The sequence below is a fragment of the Athene noctua genome, chromosome 1 (assembly GCF_965140245.1).
Source record: "Athene noctua chromosome 1, bAthNoc1.hap1.1, whole genome shotgun sequence".
Taxonomy (NCBI): Eukaryota; Metazoa; Chordata; class Aves; order Strigiformes; family Strigidae; genus Athene; species Athene noctua.
Window position 1 is genome coordinate 115,293,297 of NC_134037.1, and position 18,739 is coordinate 115,312,035.

The 18,739-nt window shown below is 41.8% G+C and overlaps 1 protein-coding gene across 1 annotated transcript; it reads left to right on the forward strand.

Annotated features, from left to right (window-relative positions):
* The first annotated feature begins 291 nt into the window (after nucleotides 1–291).
* On the forward strand, nucleotides 292–17,211 carry BUB1 (BUB1 mitotic checkpoint serine/threonine kinase). The gene is made up of 25 exons (XM_074899970.1): nucleotides 292–308; nucleotides 596–655; nucleotides 734–878; nucleotides 1,247–1,443; nucleotides 2,372–2,412; nucleotides 2,671–2,777; nucleotides 4,155–4,207; nucleotides 4,312–4,502; nucleotides 5,758–5,918; nucleotides 6,266–6,600; nucleotides 7,468–7,520; nucleotides 8,037–8,174; nucleotides 9,140–9,235; nucleotides 9,889–9,979; nucleotides 10,380–10,461; nucleotides 11,116–11,296; nucleotides 12,011–12,089; nucleotides 12,546–12,751; nucleotides 13,234–13,374; nucleotides 14,016–14,131; nucleotides 15,441–15,602; nucleotides 15,809–15,966; nucleotides 16,060–16,237; nucleotides 16,481–16,587; nucleotides 17,016–17,211. Exons 1-25 carry the CDS (start codon nucleotides 292–294, stop codon nucleotides 17,209–17,211), a joined length of 3,291 nt encoding a protein of 1,096 aa, XP_074756071.1.
* Nucleotides 17,212–18,739: the final 1,528 nt, after the last annotated feature.

Here is an 18,739-nt window from a genome sequence, read left to right on the forward strand (position 1 = left end):
CAGCAACCTGAGCGGAGCCGAGGACAAGTTTTGCTCAGCAGGACCGAGGTGCAGTGAACTGTGCTGTCAGGAGCCGTCCTCTGCAAATCTCAACGTGTTATTTCATAGACCGATTCTTTCCCGCACCGCCCTCCCGGCACGGCCCGGGCAGGGGGCGGGGCCTCGCCCGCCCAATGGAGCGAGAGCAGGCGCGGCCCGCGGGCGGGATTGGTGGAGAGGCGCAGCCAATGGGAAGGCGGCGCGCCTGCGCGGCGGGTTTGAATCCGCGGTGGCCGTTGGGGCGGCGGGGCCATGGAGGCGGCCGTGAGGTGAGCGGGGACCCCCCGGGCCCCTCTGTGCGGGCAGGGCGCCGCGGACACCCGGGCCGGCTCTGGGCGCCGCCTTAGGGCAGGGGGCAGGTGCTGTAGGGGAGCCGGGGCGCGCAGGATGCGGCAGGGGCGCAGGCCTTAGCCTTTTCCCCGGCGCGGCCGGCCCGCCGGAGCTGTGGGGTGTTAGCGCCTCGGGGGGAGGGCGGGCGGGCGGTGGCAGGGGAGCGGTTGGCTCCTCGCCGGGTGTTTCCTCTTTGGCCTAGCCTGATCTGCCCTTCGCCTTACAGGAGCTACGAGGCTCAGATACGGAACTACCAAGGGACGGACCCCCTAGAGCCATGGGACAGGTCAGCGCGCCCGTGGCTCGGCTTTTGGCGTCGCTTCTGACGCTCGGCAGGGTTATAACTTGCTTGAGTGTGTTCCAGGTATGTGCGGTGGGTAGAAGGATGTCTTCCCCTTCAAGAAAAACAAAACCGCTTGCCCAGTCTCCTGGAGCAGCTTGTGAAGACGTTCTTAAGTGACAAGAGGTACCACCAAGATTCAAGATTTGTTAACTACTGCATTAAGCTGGTAGGTGCATGCTTTAGGGGGAATTAAGATATTCTAAAAAAATAAAGTTGTCCCACTGTTCTGCAGTTCTGTGACTTAAAAGAGTTGTCGGAGGAAAAGGAGCCCTCAGGGGTGGGGCATGGAATTCAGATATATTGCACTCTCTAAGAGCTCTGAGAGGTCTTCAGTCTTGCTGAATGACAGCATATTTTTTTAAAGCTGTGTTATTAAGATGTTTAGCTTGTGAGGGATATCTTATCTACTACCTGGTTTTATCTTTAGAAAATAATGCTTTCCTATGATGATACCCAAGAAGCTGTTACTGTTTTTTTTGCCTGCAGCTCCCTTGGATATTTTTGAAAGTACTTATGCATCTTTCTCTTATGCAGGCAGAGTTGATCACTTCTCCTTGCCAGTATTTTGACTACCTGTATGGACGGGGAATTGGTGCAAAGATGTCCAGCTTTTATGTTGCTTGGGCTCAACAGCTTGTACATGAAGACAATGTACAGTGTGCAGGAGCTGTCCTTCAAAAAGGACTTCATAACCAGGCACAGCCACAAGAGAGCTTGCAACAGCTGTATTGGTAATTCTGACACATCTTTTACTTGTTGAGTTATTCAGATAGCATACAGTTAATTTTTTTTTTTTCTTGTGTGCCTATGCCTTGTGTTATAGCAGAGGTGGACCAATGATTATTTTTGTTAAGGGTAGGTATAAGCCTAATACTTTAATGTTCAGTATTTATTGGATGTTTTAGAGGGTGTATTGAGAAAAACTGTACCAGTGTGTCTTCAGTGAAGTAGGACCCAAAAAGAAAATCCCTTAATCAATTAATTTCCTGTCTAGTGTATGTTAAGTACATCCAAACTGTAAAGATGTGTAGCCTGGCCTGCTTCAGGCAGCCTGCTTTGGAAATGCTATGTATGAGCTTCATTATTTGGAAGCTCGAGCAAGTTGGCCGTGCTAATGACACCTGGCTTTTCAAGTCAGGGACATCTGTATGCTTTCCAGAGTGTGCTACTTGGTTGTAGCTCAACTTGGAACTGCCTGTATTTCTGTTGACACTTCCAGCTGAATGCATACTTCAGCTGCAGATTGACTTGGATCCTCTTTGATTTTGGTTTGTGGCCGTAGCTGGAACTGTAGTAAAATCAGACATCACTTTCCTGATCCAAGCTGGATTTTTTTTTTTTTTTTAGTCCACCTTGGGTATATGTTGACAATAATACATATAGCCTGCCATGATGATATGTGTTCCCTCTGGTGATGATAAAACTCAAGAGCCCAGTTTCCATATACTGCTGCCTATTGTAGGCTGTTTTATTTTTGCAAATAATGATGCTAACAGGATATGTCCATATACAGTAATAAGTGTCCTGTAATTAACGTTTTTTAGTGTTATGTTTCATAGTATGATGATCATACAAGCAAATCAAAGGTTCCTGGGGGGGGTGGGGAGAAATGAGGGATGGATCACTTAATGATAATAACTGACGTTTCTTGCAATTTAGCTGGCTGCAGAATTATGATCCTCGGAACCCTCCTTTGCAAGGTGAGGCTAAAGACATCTGCCTGTGAGCCAAAGCTCAATTAGATGCATCTTGTACTTTGATCAGTGATTTTTGTCGCTGAAGAAAATGTTTCCTGTAGAAACTGGGTTTTTTTTCTGTTTTCGTGGCCATATTTAAAATTCTTAAGGGGAGTATATTCAAAATGAGCTATTAGTTTTCCAATGCTTAAAGTTAATAGAAATTAATACCTGAGAAAATAATTTCTGTTCATTAATGCAAACCTATGTTATCTGTCCCAGGTGCTGCTGTTCTAAAACCGCTTCAAACTTCGCATGCTGCAAATCAAATGGCTCCTCGAAAAGGTGTTTCAAATCTTAATGACCCAGTGTACGCTTGCAAAATTCAGGTAAATGATTATTAATAAGCAATTTAGACATTGTGGGAAAAATGTGGAGCCCTCACATAAAGTTTAGATTGATGAGCTTGACTGAGTAAGAAAGATAAAATATTCTGTGTATCTGGTGTATATCAAAAATGTGATGCTTACAATATAAAAACATCAGTAACATCTTCATAGAAATATCTCAATTAGGAAGCATCGGGACCCAGTTTTTAGTCACTCAACACATTTCCAGAATCACAGAGAGAGTGTGATCCATCCACCTGGTTAGCATTCTTTGGAGGAATAAGAAGATCAATAGATTCTGTGCCACTCATGCTTTTTAGAAATTGCCTACACTGCATTTTGATGAAATTCAAGTTACTTGTTAAATACCCTCTTTAAGAATATATAGAAGATAATGCCAGAGGCAGAAGAAAAATTTCCAGGCTGGCCCTCAGTGGGATGGTGGCTTTTTACAGAAGTCACTCTGTTGAAATGGGCAATAACTAGATGACTGTCACAGTTCATTAGCCCCCCTGTAGGTTGCCAGGTCAGTCTTTAGCAAGTCCCAGCTGAGGTTCTTCTCATACTTCATGGAGATCTTAAGTTAACTTCACAGTCCAAATCCCATCACCCTGTAATTATCTTCCTTCACCTCCTTCCCCACAATAAAACAACCAAAAAAAGAAACCATACTTCTTGTAATGCAGCTAAGTACCAGAATGCAGCACTCTCAGTCTTTTGAGGTTTGACAAAGCTAGTAACAATTCATCACAGTCTGGCCCAGTCAGATAAAAGGTGAACGGAGGGTGACGTTAAAGACTGAAAGACTGCAAGTGGGAAACTGATGTAACCTTTCTCAACTTGGTCCTGTTTTCTGAAGTGCTCATGGCTATTCAGGCAATACCAAACTGGCAGATATGGAAAGATTTCTTGGATGATGGAACAGAGCTTAAAACTGACTATATCTGCTGCCTGTTCCGTAGCACTGAGGTTGGATAGCTTGTCAAAGAAAGAAACTGAATGTGGCCACCCAATCTAGTCTTAACAAACCCAAGTGATCTATAACTTAACATTCCTGTTTTTTAGAATAGAAACTATCTGGTTGACTAGTTCTATTGTCCTTCTGGACTGCAATTTCCAGAACTACATCTGTCTCAGTTCTCTGGGATCTCTCTCATCTTCCAAAAGTGCTCAGAGATTACAGCAAACAGGATGATTCTTTGGGATGAACTTCTTCAGGCTCTGATGACTTGTAGAGCTCTCTTTCCATTCTCGTGGTCTGAAATGTCATCTCTTCAATCAAAATTAAATATTAGGGGATTCCCAGTTGCTGGTCTTGTCAAAATGAGTGGTTAACTATAATATTGGAATTTTTTTATTTCTTCTGCTGTGCTTTAGGATCCTGATTCTGCTGGTATTCAATCCTGCTCTTCTGGTAGAAGAGAAGAAGTGTAAGTGTCTGGGTTTTTTTAAAGTCACACTGTGGGAGAATTAATATAATCCCAGAATAAGTCAAATAAACTTGAATAGAGCTTTCTCTTGTTTTTCCTCACAGAAAGTATGTTACATACATTTCCAAATCTGAAGTTCATCCTAAGTTGTCATCTACTGTTGTTGAATGTGAGCAGATTGCAATGTACGATAAAAATCTGCTTGTATGTGAAGACTCTGAACTTTCATTTGAGGAGCTCAGAGCCAAGAGATACTTCAAGAAATATGAGCGCCTCAGAAGGCAGCAAGAATGGGGTATTCTTCTCTTTCCCTCTAGCTATTTCAGAAACATTCTCATATTCTTGAAAAACTAGTACTTGGCTGCGTTCATTTTTTTGTTTTAACCTCTCTACTGAAGCATGAAAACTTTCTCAAAGTCCAAGTTAGCATCCCTGTACAGAAACGGGGTGGGGTGAGCTTGGAAACATTGGGTAACATGCCAAACAACTGACATCAATATTTACTGTTTAAGCTCATCCCTTGGGTTTGTCCTTTCAAACCTAGATTTTTATAGACAGTGGTGTTTCTTCTGAGGAAACATAAGGAAAGTGTGAGCAGCTCTTGACAGTACTAGTTACTCTGATGTGAGCTCTAGCTGCGACGCTCTGCCACCTGTAATTCAAGTTTGAGAGTATCCTGGGGTCCTATCAGTAGGCTATAATCAGAGAGCGCAGAGCATGCTTTAAGCTGTTGTATGGTTATGTATGATGCCACACTTTGTCCTTGACGCAAGTCAGTCAAAAGCATCCTGCAGTGAAGAGTTGACACTCTCTTCACTTGGCCTTCTTTGGCCAATGTAGATGTGGGATGCCCCTTGTATTAGTCAGTGACGGTGTGCTTGTAGCTGGGATGGTCTCAAGGCATAGAAAAGACAAAGTTTGTAATTCGAGGTAATACCTTTATTTGCTGAATTGATGACATTTTGGAGAAAAAGTAGGTGGTCTTTCAAATAGACAAGTCTTGGAGAAGCAAAACCACTGAGTGCAAATAGAGCAGGTGCTCAGAAGTGAGTTAGTTGTGTATCTGACCGTTTATAGGAAGGGAGAAGAAAAGTTGCTGGGGAATGTTGCTGGACAAAAGAACTAATTATCTCATTTGGTAAAGGAAGAAATGGATAAATTGTAGTCAGGGGAAAAAAGAGAGATTCGGTAGGAGGGGAGATGCTAATACATTTTTAAAACAAGTGGTTGAGCCTGGCACCACGGTCACAGCAGATGAGAGGTAGGCTAGCCCATGAAATAACTTCTAAAAGCCTTAGAGCTGCTGCTGGTTGCTAGGCCAGCACTGAGATAGTGTGTGTAGCCCTCCCCTGAGGGGTGAGGACTGAGAGGTTAGGCACAGTGGGTCATGTGGGAAGTATCTACCTCTCCCAAACTTACATCTCTAGATCTGAGTGTTGTCCTGCAGTTGCACAGACTAACATTTTAAATTCAAGCAGCTTGTAATGTCTGTGTTGAGAAACTCATTTGGATTCTGATTAACTGTCTCAATATCATTGTTTAATCCTTAGAAGAAGAAGAGAGAGATTCCATAAGGAAAAAAGAGTCAGCTGTCCTTGAACTGCAAGCCTTACAGCAGAAGCTGGAACAGCTCACCCAGCTCACCAAAAGCCTGGAGGAAACTAGGCTGGAACCAGCATCTACAACATCAGCTGAACCAAATAAGACAGTGGTATGTTATGTACTGTGATCAACAGGAGCAGTCTTCATGAACTTAGAAAATTTAACCATGCTTTAAACAGTAACCAGAGTAGGTCGCTAACCAAATCTTGAAGTTCAGGCTGCAATACCTGACTAGTATAGGCACCTGGCATAACTTTAAGTACTTGATGACATATATTTTAATTGTTAAATCCTAAAGTTCATTTTTGCTTCTCTGCAGTTTAGGTGTAGTTGCATATGAAAGTTCTCTTATGCATGAAAAACTGTTCTAGTTATGCAGAAATAAAAGGGAAAATGGCAATGGCTGTACTTGTGGGGGGGTGTTTGAGTGTAAAAGAGCATTTCTCATCTCTAAAGGTGCATCCACACGTGGCACCCAGTGCAGCTCTACAGCAGAACCGGATGGCATCTTGTCGAAACTCAGATCTGCAAAACACCCAAAGTCTGGTGCCAGACCAGCCTCAGTCAAGTACCTTATCATCTGCTGCTCTTACACTGCAGTCAATGAAACCCCCTGGCTGCCAGAAGATATCAACCTCCCTTTGGGAAGCACCTTATAAGAAGGATGTGGTCAAAACTCAGCTAGAGCTTGGAGAACTCCAGAGCAGTTTGTTACACCCTCCATTCAATAATGTTTCAGCTCAGGAACAGCCACATCCTGACTCAGCTCTTAACTGGAGTGCCGGAGAACAGTATGTATAAACAGGCTAATTCTTGCTCTGCAAATTGTGCAGTCGTCACTTCTGCTGAGAATTAACTTTAAAAAAAGGCTCTTCCTCTTATGAAAGAAAAAGTAATCTGAAGTAGCCAGTGGAAACCAATATTTAAACATAGATCAAACTTACAGTCCTTATTTCAGTTTTTAATGCCTTTAACCCTGTCTTTTAGTTGTAATAACTAAGAGGAAATTCAGTGTGTAACTCAAGTAATTCAGCTTTGCTGTCCCTGGCATGCCTGAAATAAACAACAGGATATGCTTAGTCCACGCAGATCCCATATGTTACATCTTGGCCAAAAAGGTCTCCAGAGAAGGAAAAAAGTGCTTGTATTTATCTTCTCCCTCTTGCTTGTGTAACTTAGCTAATACAGAAAACAAAATTGGGGGTCAGAGGGAGAAACCTAGGTCAGCAAAGCAAGCATGGCTAAGCTTGGCCAACAAGAGGAGATGGGACCAGTTGTCATTCACTCATGGAGTTACTTGGAGGCAAGCTGTATCCAATGCTGTATTTCATGCCTGCATTTTAACCTTTTTAAACAAGTCTGCTGCCTTTTGGTTTTATACCTATTGGCAACTGTATGAGAAACTTCCTGGGGAGCAGTCTGTAATAATATTCTAAAGGATCTCTCACTTGCTTCCTTTGTGTGACTAAAAGGAGTCGTTCATGAGGGAAAAAAAAAATATGCTCCATAGTTGCTGTCTGTCTGGGATATTTCCTTTGTTCTAGACTGGGAAAGGCCTCCTTACTGCTTAGAGTGCAGTACTGCTAAGTCCTGAACTGAAGCTGGAATTTAAATAACAGCTTTTACTTCAAGCTAACTTCTTAATCTTTCCTTTGAAGGCACCCTAACAAGAGATCCACTAGACTAACTACTTCTGTGGACGTGAAAGAAGGTAATGAGCCCAGTTTTGATAGAGACTGGTATGACTGTTACTGCTGGGTATCAATAGGATGTGGCTACTAATTCAAACCCTATCTAAGCTTTTTGACTTTAGCTCCATCCCTGCATGCTTGGTCACTGTCTGTATATTCCCTTCCATGGAGCCAGTCCCTGTTTCCACCTTCAGTGCAATTCATTTTTGTTTGAGCTCGGTCAGAAATTTGCAGTCTGTCCTTGCTGGCTTCCTGTCTGCTTGACTTTTTGTCAGAACGGATCATTCCTGGGAATTGAAGATGGAGTCCTCAGAGGCCACCCAGCTGTTCAAGGTCCCTCTTGCATTTCAGGGCAGTCTCCCTCGGGAATCTGCCAAGCAGATCTCTGAACAGGCCAGAATATCTCCCAAAAATTCTGGGCTCTTATTCTGCTACTCACCTTGTTTACTCCTCTTACTAACATTTTGCTAGCTACTGAAATGTTAATAAACAATCCCAGGCTACTTCAGAAATTATCTTGCTGTTCTCTTTTCTAGCATCTAGAGTTGGAAATCCTTCCTTTGCTTCTGGAAATGCTTCTCAAGCTACCCCAAACACATCACTGGGAGGAGCAACACAGGCAACACCACTCAAAGTGCAACCTTCACCTACAGTTCATACGAAGGAAGCATTGGGTATGCATCTGGAATAGCATGCTGGTTCCACTGGAGTCAATGTGATCTCGCCCGGTAATTTTAGTGGAGCTGAATATACAAGGAGGCTATCTAGTGATGGGCACATGCACCATTCAATCAAAGAGGAAAATCAATTGGTACTTTTCTTTCGCAATTGTCTGGATGACCCAAAGCTTTTGACCAGAAATAGGTGTTTTAATAACATCCCAGCAGCTACATCCTGTAAACTGTTAGTCACTGGTGATAACTGCCTGCCAGGCATCGTTGGGCAGCATGTTCTCAGAGCCGCTCTTGCCAGTACTGTCAGAGACTCCTGTTTCTGAGATGAAGACCTACGACAGATGAATGTGGATGACTGTTAGGAAGCTAATAAATCAACTGATGCTGAGCTTCCCCCAAAGCTGAGACAAGGCGGACTTATGCAAAAGGCTTTGGTTATTTAACAGACATTGTCAATTCTAAACATTGCTTTTTCAAAATCCTAAAAGGGAAATTGTAATTGTATTTCTGATGTCAGATGTGGAGTAGTAACATCCTGATGCTATATTACTCTTTTACTCTTCTGCCATGTTCTTCTGTTTTTCATAGTAAGGCCATTAACCACTAACGTGTAGCAAACTGCTGCAGCTGAATATATACCTATAAAAAGAAAAGAAAAAGAAAAGCTTGTGATATTCATTAGTTTTCCAAATATCTCAGAAGTTAAAGGAGAATTTGCTCCTTTAGGAGAACTTGAAATCTCATCTCGAAGATGAAAAAAAATTAAAAGGCCATGCTGCCAACAAGTATGTGTTGGCCAAGTCAGATCTCCCAGTGTTTGTTCAGTTGTCTGGAGTGTTCAAATGCAATGTGAAGGAGTAATTGGTTATTGGTATTTGATAAATGAAAATTTAATTTGATACACAATGAAATAACGTTTCTTTTACTGTGGATGATATTCTTGTGGTTTTAATTTCTTTTTTTAGGATTTCTCATGGATATGTTTCAAACGCCCATCTTGCCTGAGCCATCTACTCTTGAGGAAAGCGAGGAGCAATTTGAAGTCTTTTGCAGAAAAAGTGGTAAGTACTAATTTTTCAGTCCATGATATTTCAATCCTTTATTTCCTGTTTACCCCTTCCACCAGTGCTCATAATGTTGAGATAAGTAGTTGTTTGATTAGGTGTGAAGAAGCCACTTCTTTCCTGATAATTAATTTAATTTACTGACAGTCTTTTGATGCACATTTGAGAACAGCAGAAGCACTTCACTGTTAGCAGGCTTATTAATGTCCGTGTTAAATATGTTGCTTCTCTGTAGAGACTTCTTTGGTATTTAAACCCTGACTTTGAAAAGGGCACTGCTGGTACATCATATGAGCAAAGCTTTTTTTCTAAAACATTTTGCAGGCTGGGTGTGAGTATCTGAACTGCCAGCTTATTGCAAGTTAAAATTGTCTGAAAACCAGGCAGTAGCAGTGGCTTACAACAGCAAGCACAGGGATTTTTCACAACTGGACAGAGGCAACCAATAAGGCTTCTGTATTCCTGGCCAGTTTTGAGATGGAAAAATCTTCTCCATTTCCCAGAGCTTACAGGAAAGGTGATTTGAGTGGCAGTTCTGAGAATGCTCCTGGTCTAGCTGGATGCAGCCATGAACATCATTTTTGGTTAGGTGTGAAAATTTTATAATCTTCATTGAGTGAAGATGATATTGGTTATCTTTTCTTTTTAAGAGCCTGATGGAAGTCTGAAAACTAATGTTCTTGCTCCTGTCATGCCTGCATTTTCTATCTTTGAAGATGAGAATGAAAAAGAGAACAGCAGGTAAGGAGGAAAAAAGTAACAGCTGAGTTCATTTTGTTAAGAATTAAATATAGGATTGATTCTATTCCATGGAATTTTGCTGTGACTTTATTTGCAGTATCAGGATTGGCTTGAATACAATCACCAGCAGCTGTGTGGAAGTGGCATGAGAAAGCTGTAGTTGCTTCTCTGTGGAGTTGCGCAACTTTCCTGTTTGGACAGTGTGCTTGAGATGCTTAATTTTCTGGATAAGTGTGGATAGCTAACTCTTTGAGTTACTGCAACTTCTCTAAGTATCTGCAAATAGAATTCTTTAAACAAATTTTTTAAATAAAAATTCAAACCAAGTCGTCTTTGTTAAGATCAGTCTGCCTGGGAAAGTTCTTGGGGAAAAGCTATTCTAAGCTATCTGTTTTGTCAGGATCCCACAGCGTAAAAACAAGCCAGAAGAGCCCAGACCTATTGGAGAACGTCCCTTGGCTGACTGTACAGCAGGCACAGAAGTGAGTGTTTGATCTCATTGCATGAATCAGCCTTGAAAATAGGTTAAATCTTTATAGGGGATATTGGAGGTAGTTGTATTTACCTTTATTCTATCCCAGTCCTTCAATATTTTTATGAATGATACCTAGCTGAAGTCTAGATACCTTTTCCCATTTCCTGACAATGGGATGAACTTTTTCAGCTGTTAGTTTTCACAGAACTTCTAGGAGCTTGATAGTGGAGACTTCTAGAACAAATCTGGCTGAAGTTTATGGATGGATTTGGCATCTGTTTGAGGGAGGAAGCACAGGCAGCAAGCAACACTTCATGTTCCAATAACTGCCTAACAGTTTTCATAGCCAAGGAGATGCATAAATCTTCAGGCTGCTTAGATATAAGTGATCACTAAGTACTGAGATGAGCTTTTTCAGACTTCTGCTGTCTAGAATTTTGCTGTGATACTGTTTATTGCCAGCATTCAGGTCTGATACAAAACTATGTAAACCTGTTATTTAGGTTATATCGCCATTCCTTTCTTTTTCTAATACTGTAAGTTGATACATGCACACTCAATTGAAACTGACTGCAGAGGCTGCTGGTAGGTTACACTGCAGCTCTGGTAGGATAGTTTTGATAGCTTACTTTTAAATCTTTATGGGTTTTTTTCTGTCTAGGAAGAAACAGGGACACTGGAGTTCTTGAGGGATGATTATACAGTGTGGAATGTACCCAGCAGTAGTAAAACGTTAGCTCCTAGTCCAAACAACACAAGAGACTTTGCACGAGCTGCCCAGCTTGTATCAACACCATTTAACTACCTGTCGGCACATTTGCGACAAGCTTTGGAGGACAAAGGTAAAATAACTACTTCAGGTTGAGAGCATCTAATCTAGTACTGCATAACTCCATTTCTGTGCCCTGGTTACCTTGCAGACCTTGCCAAATACCACATAGGTATGGCTCCCACTGCTGCTACTTCTGAGGACACGTTCCTTGCAGATCAGCAGCTGGGAGCGTGGGCTGGCCCAGCACAGAAGCTTTCCAAGAGTTTTTACTTGGAGGAATAAGAGAAGGTAGCAAGGAACAAGAGAGGCTTTGACTGTGCTGTTGAACTGCTGTTCTGAACTGTTCCAAGGGGCTGTAAATAGTAAAAAAATTGACTGAATCCCAGGACTTTCTTCTTCTGGGGGCACCTTTTATGCTTGTCTGCCCCTGTTTAGTCTTGCAATAGAGTCCCTAAAGAAATTGAGCTATTATCTTTATTCATATATTTTAAAATAGGCTTATTCAGTTCTAGCTTTTGTGATACCTTATCAGCTTTCACAGCTGCAGTGTGTCTTAACCTTGCCTGGGTAAGAATCATAGACTGGTTTGGGTTGGAAGGGACATTAAAAATTATAGAGTTCCAACCACCCTGCCATGGGCCAGGGACACCTTTCACTAGATCACATTGCTCAAAGCCTCATCCAGCCTGGCCTTGAACGCTTCCAGGAAATAGAAGAGTACTCTAAATGTGCTTGCCTTTGGGGAAAATTAACATTTGCTATTGTTGCTACTCCCTTTGTTCAGCCTGTGGGGATGACTTGCCACAAATGGATTTGGATTTTTCTGAAGAACTGCACAAGCCGACACAAACTAAGAAGCTAAGGTATGTCATGACTTGCTGAGATTCTTAAGGCTTGGCAGGTCTGCTATGCTGCTCTTGACTCAAGTTTTCCAAGTAATATGGATTTGTGTCTGACTGCTTTGTAGAGTTACATGAACCTGGGTGTGATGGCAATGCTTCTAAAAGTGCTCCTGTGACTTTTCTGACACATTTAAATTAAGAGTTAACTGACAAAAAAATTGTAATGGCTGTGTGTGGAGAACTACTGCTTTCTTTTCAATATTGGCTGAACTTGTTGGCCAATGAACTTGAAAGTTATTAGACAATGGGTAGCCTGATATGACTAAATCTTATTTTCTTAAGAAATGTCCATCTTATTCATCTTAATGTTGGCTATGACCAAGGTCACAAGCATGGACATTTGACATATTTTTGCTTGCTGAAGATGCAAAAATACTATGGCAGTACTGTCTATAATATTTTGCTTTAAATACATAGCCCTGCTTCTGAACACATTGCAAAAGAAGGAGAACTACAAGGAAATGGAATTCAAGGAATTGCTACAGCTGCTTCTCAAAGATTACATGAGCAGACTGCCGTGAGCAAAACTGAATATTCCTTGTCTGTTGGGGCGGACAAAATTTCCCACAAAAAGCTGTCTGGAGCTGGGCAGGACAGGACAGCCCAGAGCGTTAGAGCTGCAGGTACAGAGCATTGCCTACAGTTTTATTCCATCAAGTCTGAGACCGAAGAAGTGTCATGTTCTTGCAGCAGTGCTTTGTTCCAACGTGAAGGTGGTCACTGCAGTGAGCAAACTGTCCCACAGCTCCTTGCAAGGTCACTGCATATGTACGAGTGAAATAAGGAAGGACAAGTGTGGGGGTAGTTACTTGTATTATGTGATGCCAAAGATATTCTGAAATACAGGAGTACTTGGGATTGCCTAAGGGTTCTTTGCTAGTTTTGAGGCTCAAATACTTCAGAAACCTCTGTCTTTCTGGGTGGCTTTGGCAGGAAAGACTTAGGTATAAAAGCTGGATTGTCAAAATAGAGCAATACTTATCCCTCTTCGATTTTTGTGAGGTTTTTTGGTAAATCAGTGATACTCATTCAAGTGTAAGCTTGTGTTACCTCTTTGAAATGACACTTTTCTTACAGCTTAAGTATTTTTCTTCTTTCCATGAAGTCCTTGTTGAGAACCCTTGGAATAAGGAATTGATTTGCAAATTCTTATCAGAGCTTCCTAAACCACTCCACACCTATGCCAACTACTTTGAATGGAAATCTGCTCTTCCGTTCATCAAACTGAAGGCTGAACTCTCACTTGGTAAGAGCTACTTCAAACATTTCATGTTAAAGCATATCTTGAAGTTTTTCTGGGAACCCCTGAACTATTTTTCTAGTTCGGTTTATTTGAGTGTATATCCAGAGAGCTTCCAGATTATCTAAACCTCAGATGTGAAATTAGACCTGGGGTTTTTTGTTTGTCTTTTGTAGCATAAGCATTTTTGATTAGGCTTTTTGAGTAGGGAATTTTCCTAGTTTTCCTTTGCTCATAATCTGTGACACAACTGACAACTTTTTATAGAACAGCAGCAGTCCTGTGTCAACAAAATCTGCACAACAGTAATTGCAACATACTTGTATGACTTAAACATTAATGTTTACTTTTTAAGGAATGCACTTTAGAATTTGATTACTTCCAGAGAGTCAGACTATAATAGAAACACTGATTTTTAGTATGTGGCACTTCACAGCACTCTTGTTCTCAAGAGTGAGTACAGGCTCTCTTCCATGGAAAGGCTGGCTAGCAAGAAGACATTGTAGAGAAAGACTAGCACAAGGGTTAAAGCAATAACTTATATAGGATTGTGGTCTTGTGCTTTGTGTGTGGTTTTTTTTTTCTCTGAGTAGCGATGTCTCTTCTGTGAAGTTTGCAAGCAGAACTTAATGTTAATCTCTTAAAAGGTTCCAGTTCATTCCACGTGGACTGCTTGGTTGGAGAGGGAGCTTTTGCCCAAGTCTATCAAGCTTCTGTTCTGGATGCAAGTAACCCTAGAAACAATCAGAAAGTAACATTCAAGGTAAGTAGCGTTGATTCAGAATAGCTCTGCTGGAAAATTCTGGAGTCTTGTAGTAAAGTCACCTACCCTGGGTGGATTCTGCTGAGTTTTCTTATTTATAAATATGAAGTGAAGCATATTGGTCTATCCTTATGCCTTAGTCAGATTTAGTTTTGTGACGTCTGATTGATTCTACATAGGAAGTTATTTATCCTCTTGACTTGTCTCTTCATCTTTTCTTTTATAAAGCAGTCACAAGTATCCTAAAGAGTAAGAATTACAGCCAGGCTGCCTGCCTTGGCTGAACAAAGGCAGCTACTTGTGCAAGTGCTCTTAGTCCACAACAAATGAAAACATGTGTGGATCGATAATAAAATCAGAGCCACTCTTTGTTCCTGATACATGCCCACTAGCTTTCCACAAGCACTTTTGCACTTTGTGCAGCCAGCCTGTTTGGTGACAGCTGGCTATTACGTAGACTTTTCTGGGCGGTACCTCTTTGGAGCAGTTTTATTAATAAACGCGCGTGTCTTGACGGCGATTGTAGACTGAGCAGCTCCCTCTCTGCTCTGCCCTCTCTTCCAAGCTGCTTCAGTGCAGGAATGAGCAACGGATGATAACGTGTTTACATCAGACCTTCTGCTAAAAGGAAGGTCTGTGCAACTGCAAGGTCAGCTCAGCCCAAGAGGGTTGTATGAAGTCGTGCACCCCTGCATCTGCTGCTGGCGGAGAGGGCACGGGGACAGTTACTACAGTCTGGCAGAAACGTGGTTATGTGGTTATGTTGACACACACACCCCCCCCCTTTAGCCACTCCACATCAGATCTACCTTTGTAATCTTTTTGCACATCTCCTCTACAACATGTAAGCTTTCAGCAAAAATCTTTTTAGCGTAACATATTAACTAAGTGCTTTCTAGTATGTAAAGGTGACTTAAGTTTGAAAAACTTTAAAGCATCAGGTGTTCAACATAGCAGGGGAAATATTAAGGGAAGGAGTTGGAAGTGTTTTCCTGTTTTGACTTCAAAAGCCTTCTCTCTTACACAAAATGTCTGTTGCCAGCAGAAACATCAATGTTGCAGAAAGACTGACATTTGAAATAACACAAAGGAATGCATAAGCCAGTAAGGAATTGTGGTGTGTAATTGAAGTCTTGATTCAAGAGGATTAATCATTGAGTGTATCGACCTGAGGTTAATTACTGTAGATATAAGTATTTTGATCAGAAGGAAAAATGCCTAGTCTGCCATTAAAAAAACAACAAAAAAACCCAACATGAGAACAATTTCTGCTTTTAATGCTAATAGATTTTCAACTTTTTGGTTACAGGTCCAGAAGCCTGCCAATGCTTGGGAGTTCTACATAGCAACACAACTGGTAGAAAGGCTCAATCCAAGTATACACCATCTCTATATCCACTTTTATTCTGCTCATTTCTTTCAAAATGGAAGCATTTTGGTTGGTGAGCTGTACAACTATGGAACATTGCTGGTAAGTGTGATCAGCTTGTGCTCTGGAACAACTGTACTCTTTTTGGAGTGCTATTACATCACAATATTCAGATGTCTCCTCTACTCTCAACTTTATGGACTTTATGTTCATTGTGAACATGTTCTGTGTTTATCAATATGGACCTGTAATCCCTATCAAGTTGCTTCTGTGTAGATGATGGTTCTTTGCTATCTTTTTGTTTACAGAATGCCATCAATATTTATAAAAAACTTCCTGAAAAAGTGATGCCGCAGGCACTTGCAATCTACTTTGCTGTAAAAATTCTTTATATGGTGGAAGAGCTCCACAGCTGCAAAATCATTCATGGTGACATTAAACCTGACAATTTCATACTTGGAGAAAGGCAAGTCTTTCCCTTTGCTACTTGAGATGCCAGCATGTCATGATATCATAGCCTTGATACTTACATGACCACTTCTTGTTGTCACGGTTGAAGGTTTCTGGACAATGATACATGTGACATAGACAGTCTCTCTCATGGCTTGACGCTCATTGACTTGGGCCAGAGTATAGACATGAAACTCTTCCCTGAAGGAACAGCATTTACTGCAAAGTGTGAAACATCTGGATTTCAGTGTATTGAAATGCTGACACAGAAACCATGGAACTACCAGGTACAAGATTGCATAGAGACCTGAATGTTTGGAGCTTGCTGCATGCATCTGATGTAAATAAATGGAGCAGTGAAATATTAGACTTTGGCACTAGAGTTGTAGCTTCAGCTTGTTGCTTTAAAAACGCAGTCCTGAACCCTCTTCTTACAGAGCTTGCCCTGTTGGCTCCGCAGAGTATTTTTCAGCTAATTTTTAGTGGTCTCAATACATTTTTAATATGAAACTTGTTTATACTTTGTTTAGACAGACTACTTTGGCATTGCAGCAACAGTATACTGCATGCTTTTTGGTACCTACATGCAAGTGAAGAATGATAACGGTATCTGGAAGCCAGAAGGAGCCTTCAGAAGGTTGGTGTCAAAAATCTTTTCAAAACCTTCCCTTGTCTAGAAAGATGCATCATTAGTACCAGGTTTGTTTGAAGTTAGTTTCTGTACAGCCTTCAGTATTGTGTATGTACTTCTTGATGCCCTGGAAACTGAGTTCAGTGCATGGGAACTGCTTTGTAGAACTCGCCAACTTAAGCCCACGAAGCGTTTCAGCAGTGCATGTAGCAAATTGCTTGGCATCCTCAGCTACTTGCTGCCTGGAAGGAGGAAACAACTAATGAGGAAAAATCCCACTGGTTCGCTAAGCAGCATGCCCCAACGGAATCTGTGTTGTGTTATCTGAAGTTGCTCCAGCCACTAACTTGGGAGGGAGGGAGTTAAACGTGGGAAACAGTATTTTATCAGCTTGAATTTACAATTTCTTCTGAGGCATTTTTGTTCCTTTGCAGGCTTGCCAATGCTGACCTGTGGAAAGAGTTCTTTGAGAGCATGCTGAACATCCCAAACTGCCACAGCCTGCCTTCTCTAGGAGGTCTGCGCAAAAGGCTGAAGGACTTATTTTGCAAGTCATATGCAAAGGAAATAAAGTTCCTTCGGAACAGACTTGTTGTTCTGCTCATAGAACATAAACGGTCACGAAAATAAGCATTTTGTTTGTGCAGTTACTGAGGCTGGCATTTATTAATGTGAAATCTTTTTTTAATAATTTCTTTTAAAAATAAATATTCTTGGGTTTAACTTCAAGAATGATAAATTGCATCTTTCTATGCTTTTGTGAAAAGATGACAGTAAAATTACTTGTTAATTTAGCTTGTCCAGTTTGGGAGGCATGGGCATGCTGGAGACTGTAGACAGTTGTTATAATGTTGTGTATTTCTAAGGAGAAAAAAAACTGTTAGAAAGTAGTGTACAAAGTCATTCCTTTCAACCTCCCCTGGGATTTTTGAAAAAGAATGATTCATGTTAAAGGGACCTTCATGTATCTGAGGTGTTGAGGATTCATTTTCCCAACGTGAAAAATGGTGAACAGAGCCTTTGGGGAGGAGCGAAGTGTTGGAAGCGGGAATGTAATTCCAAGCTGAGAACCCTGACGTTGTGGAAGACTCCCGCATCTCTTGAAGAGAAGTGAAGAAATGCTTGGAAGTGAATAGTACATGTGTCACGTGGGCTACGAGAGTGTGAACTCGTGTATCTTTCTACACCTGATTGTAGGAAAACCCATGGTCAGTAGGTGTAAGGAGGACAGGTTTTCTGTAGGCCTTTCCCAAAAAAGCCACTGCAGATAAAGAATGGAAGGAAACGCTGCTCTGAGACAGTGATGAGATCAATGTGCGGATGAGCAACAGCTCTCAGAGTGCTGCTATTGCAGTTCTTTGAGGTCTGGGGCTCCTACATTCACAGCCCTCCTGCTCACCTCTTTCTCTCAGGAGCTTGTAGGCGGAAAGAAACTGAGGTTTTCAGATTAGATTTAGATTAGATAGGACTAAAGTCACACTTGCCACTTGTGTTACATTCACTTATGACCATCCACAACACAATTATTGGAGACGAGGGGAGAAGCACGAGACAAATATCTCCTGACTGGAATTGAACCAGTTGCCTTTTGCTTGTTATGGGGTTTTGTTTTCCCTTACTGCAGCAAAATATTGTGAAAATACTGTGGGCAAATGCCAGGAAAGTGTTCCTTTAAAATTGCCCCCTATTCCTTTTTATCTGTGTTAACTTTTCTTAATTACAGAGGCCATACACCAACACGCTGAATCGTTGCTGCCTGTGCAAGTAGCTCACTTAAGTTTGCATGAGGTTGGCTTGACATTATAGCTATTTTGTCAAATGTTAAACATCAGAATAACTCCAATTACACGAATTACAAACTCCAAAATCTAGCAGGTGCCTTGAACACACCAGTTCTGTGGCGGCATCCGTGCTGGGCTGTCTTCCTTGGCTTGGGAGCCAAAGTGGTGCTCTGCATTGGTGCCTTACAAACAGTGAATAACGGATGGCTGGCGACACGGCACGCTGCTGAGGAGCCAGGATCGCCGACACAGTCCCAGCACTGAGATGCTTCCCTCACTGAGGACCTTCCCATCCGTGGGTGAAATGGTGAGCTGTAACCAGGAGTTATGGACCTGGGGTGATTTGTGAAGAAATGTACGAGGGAGAGGAGAACTAG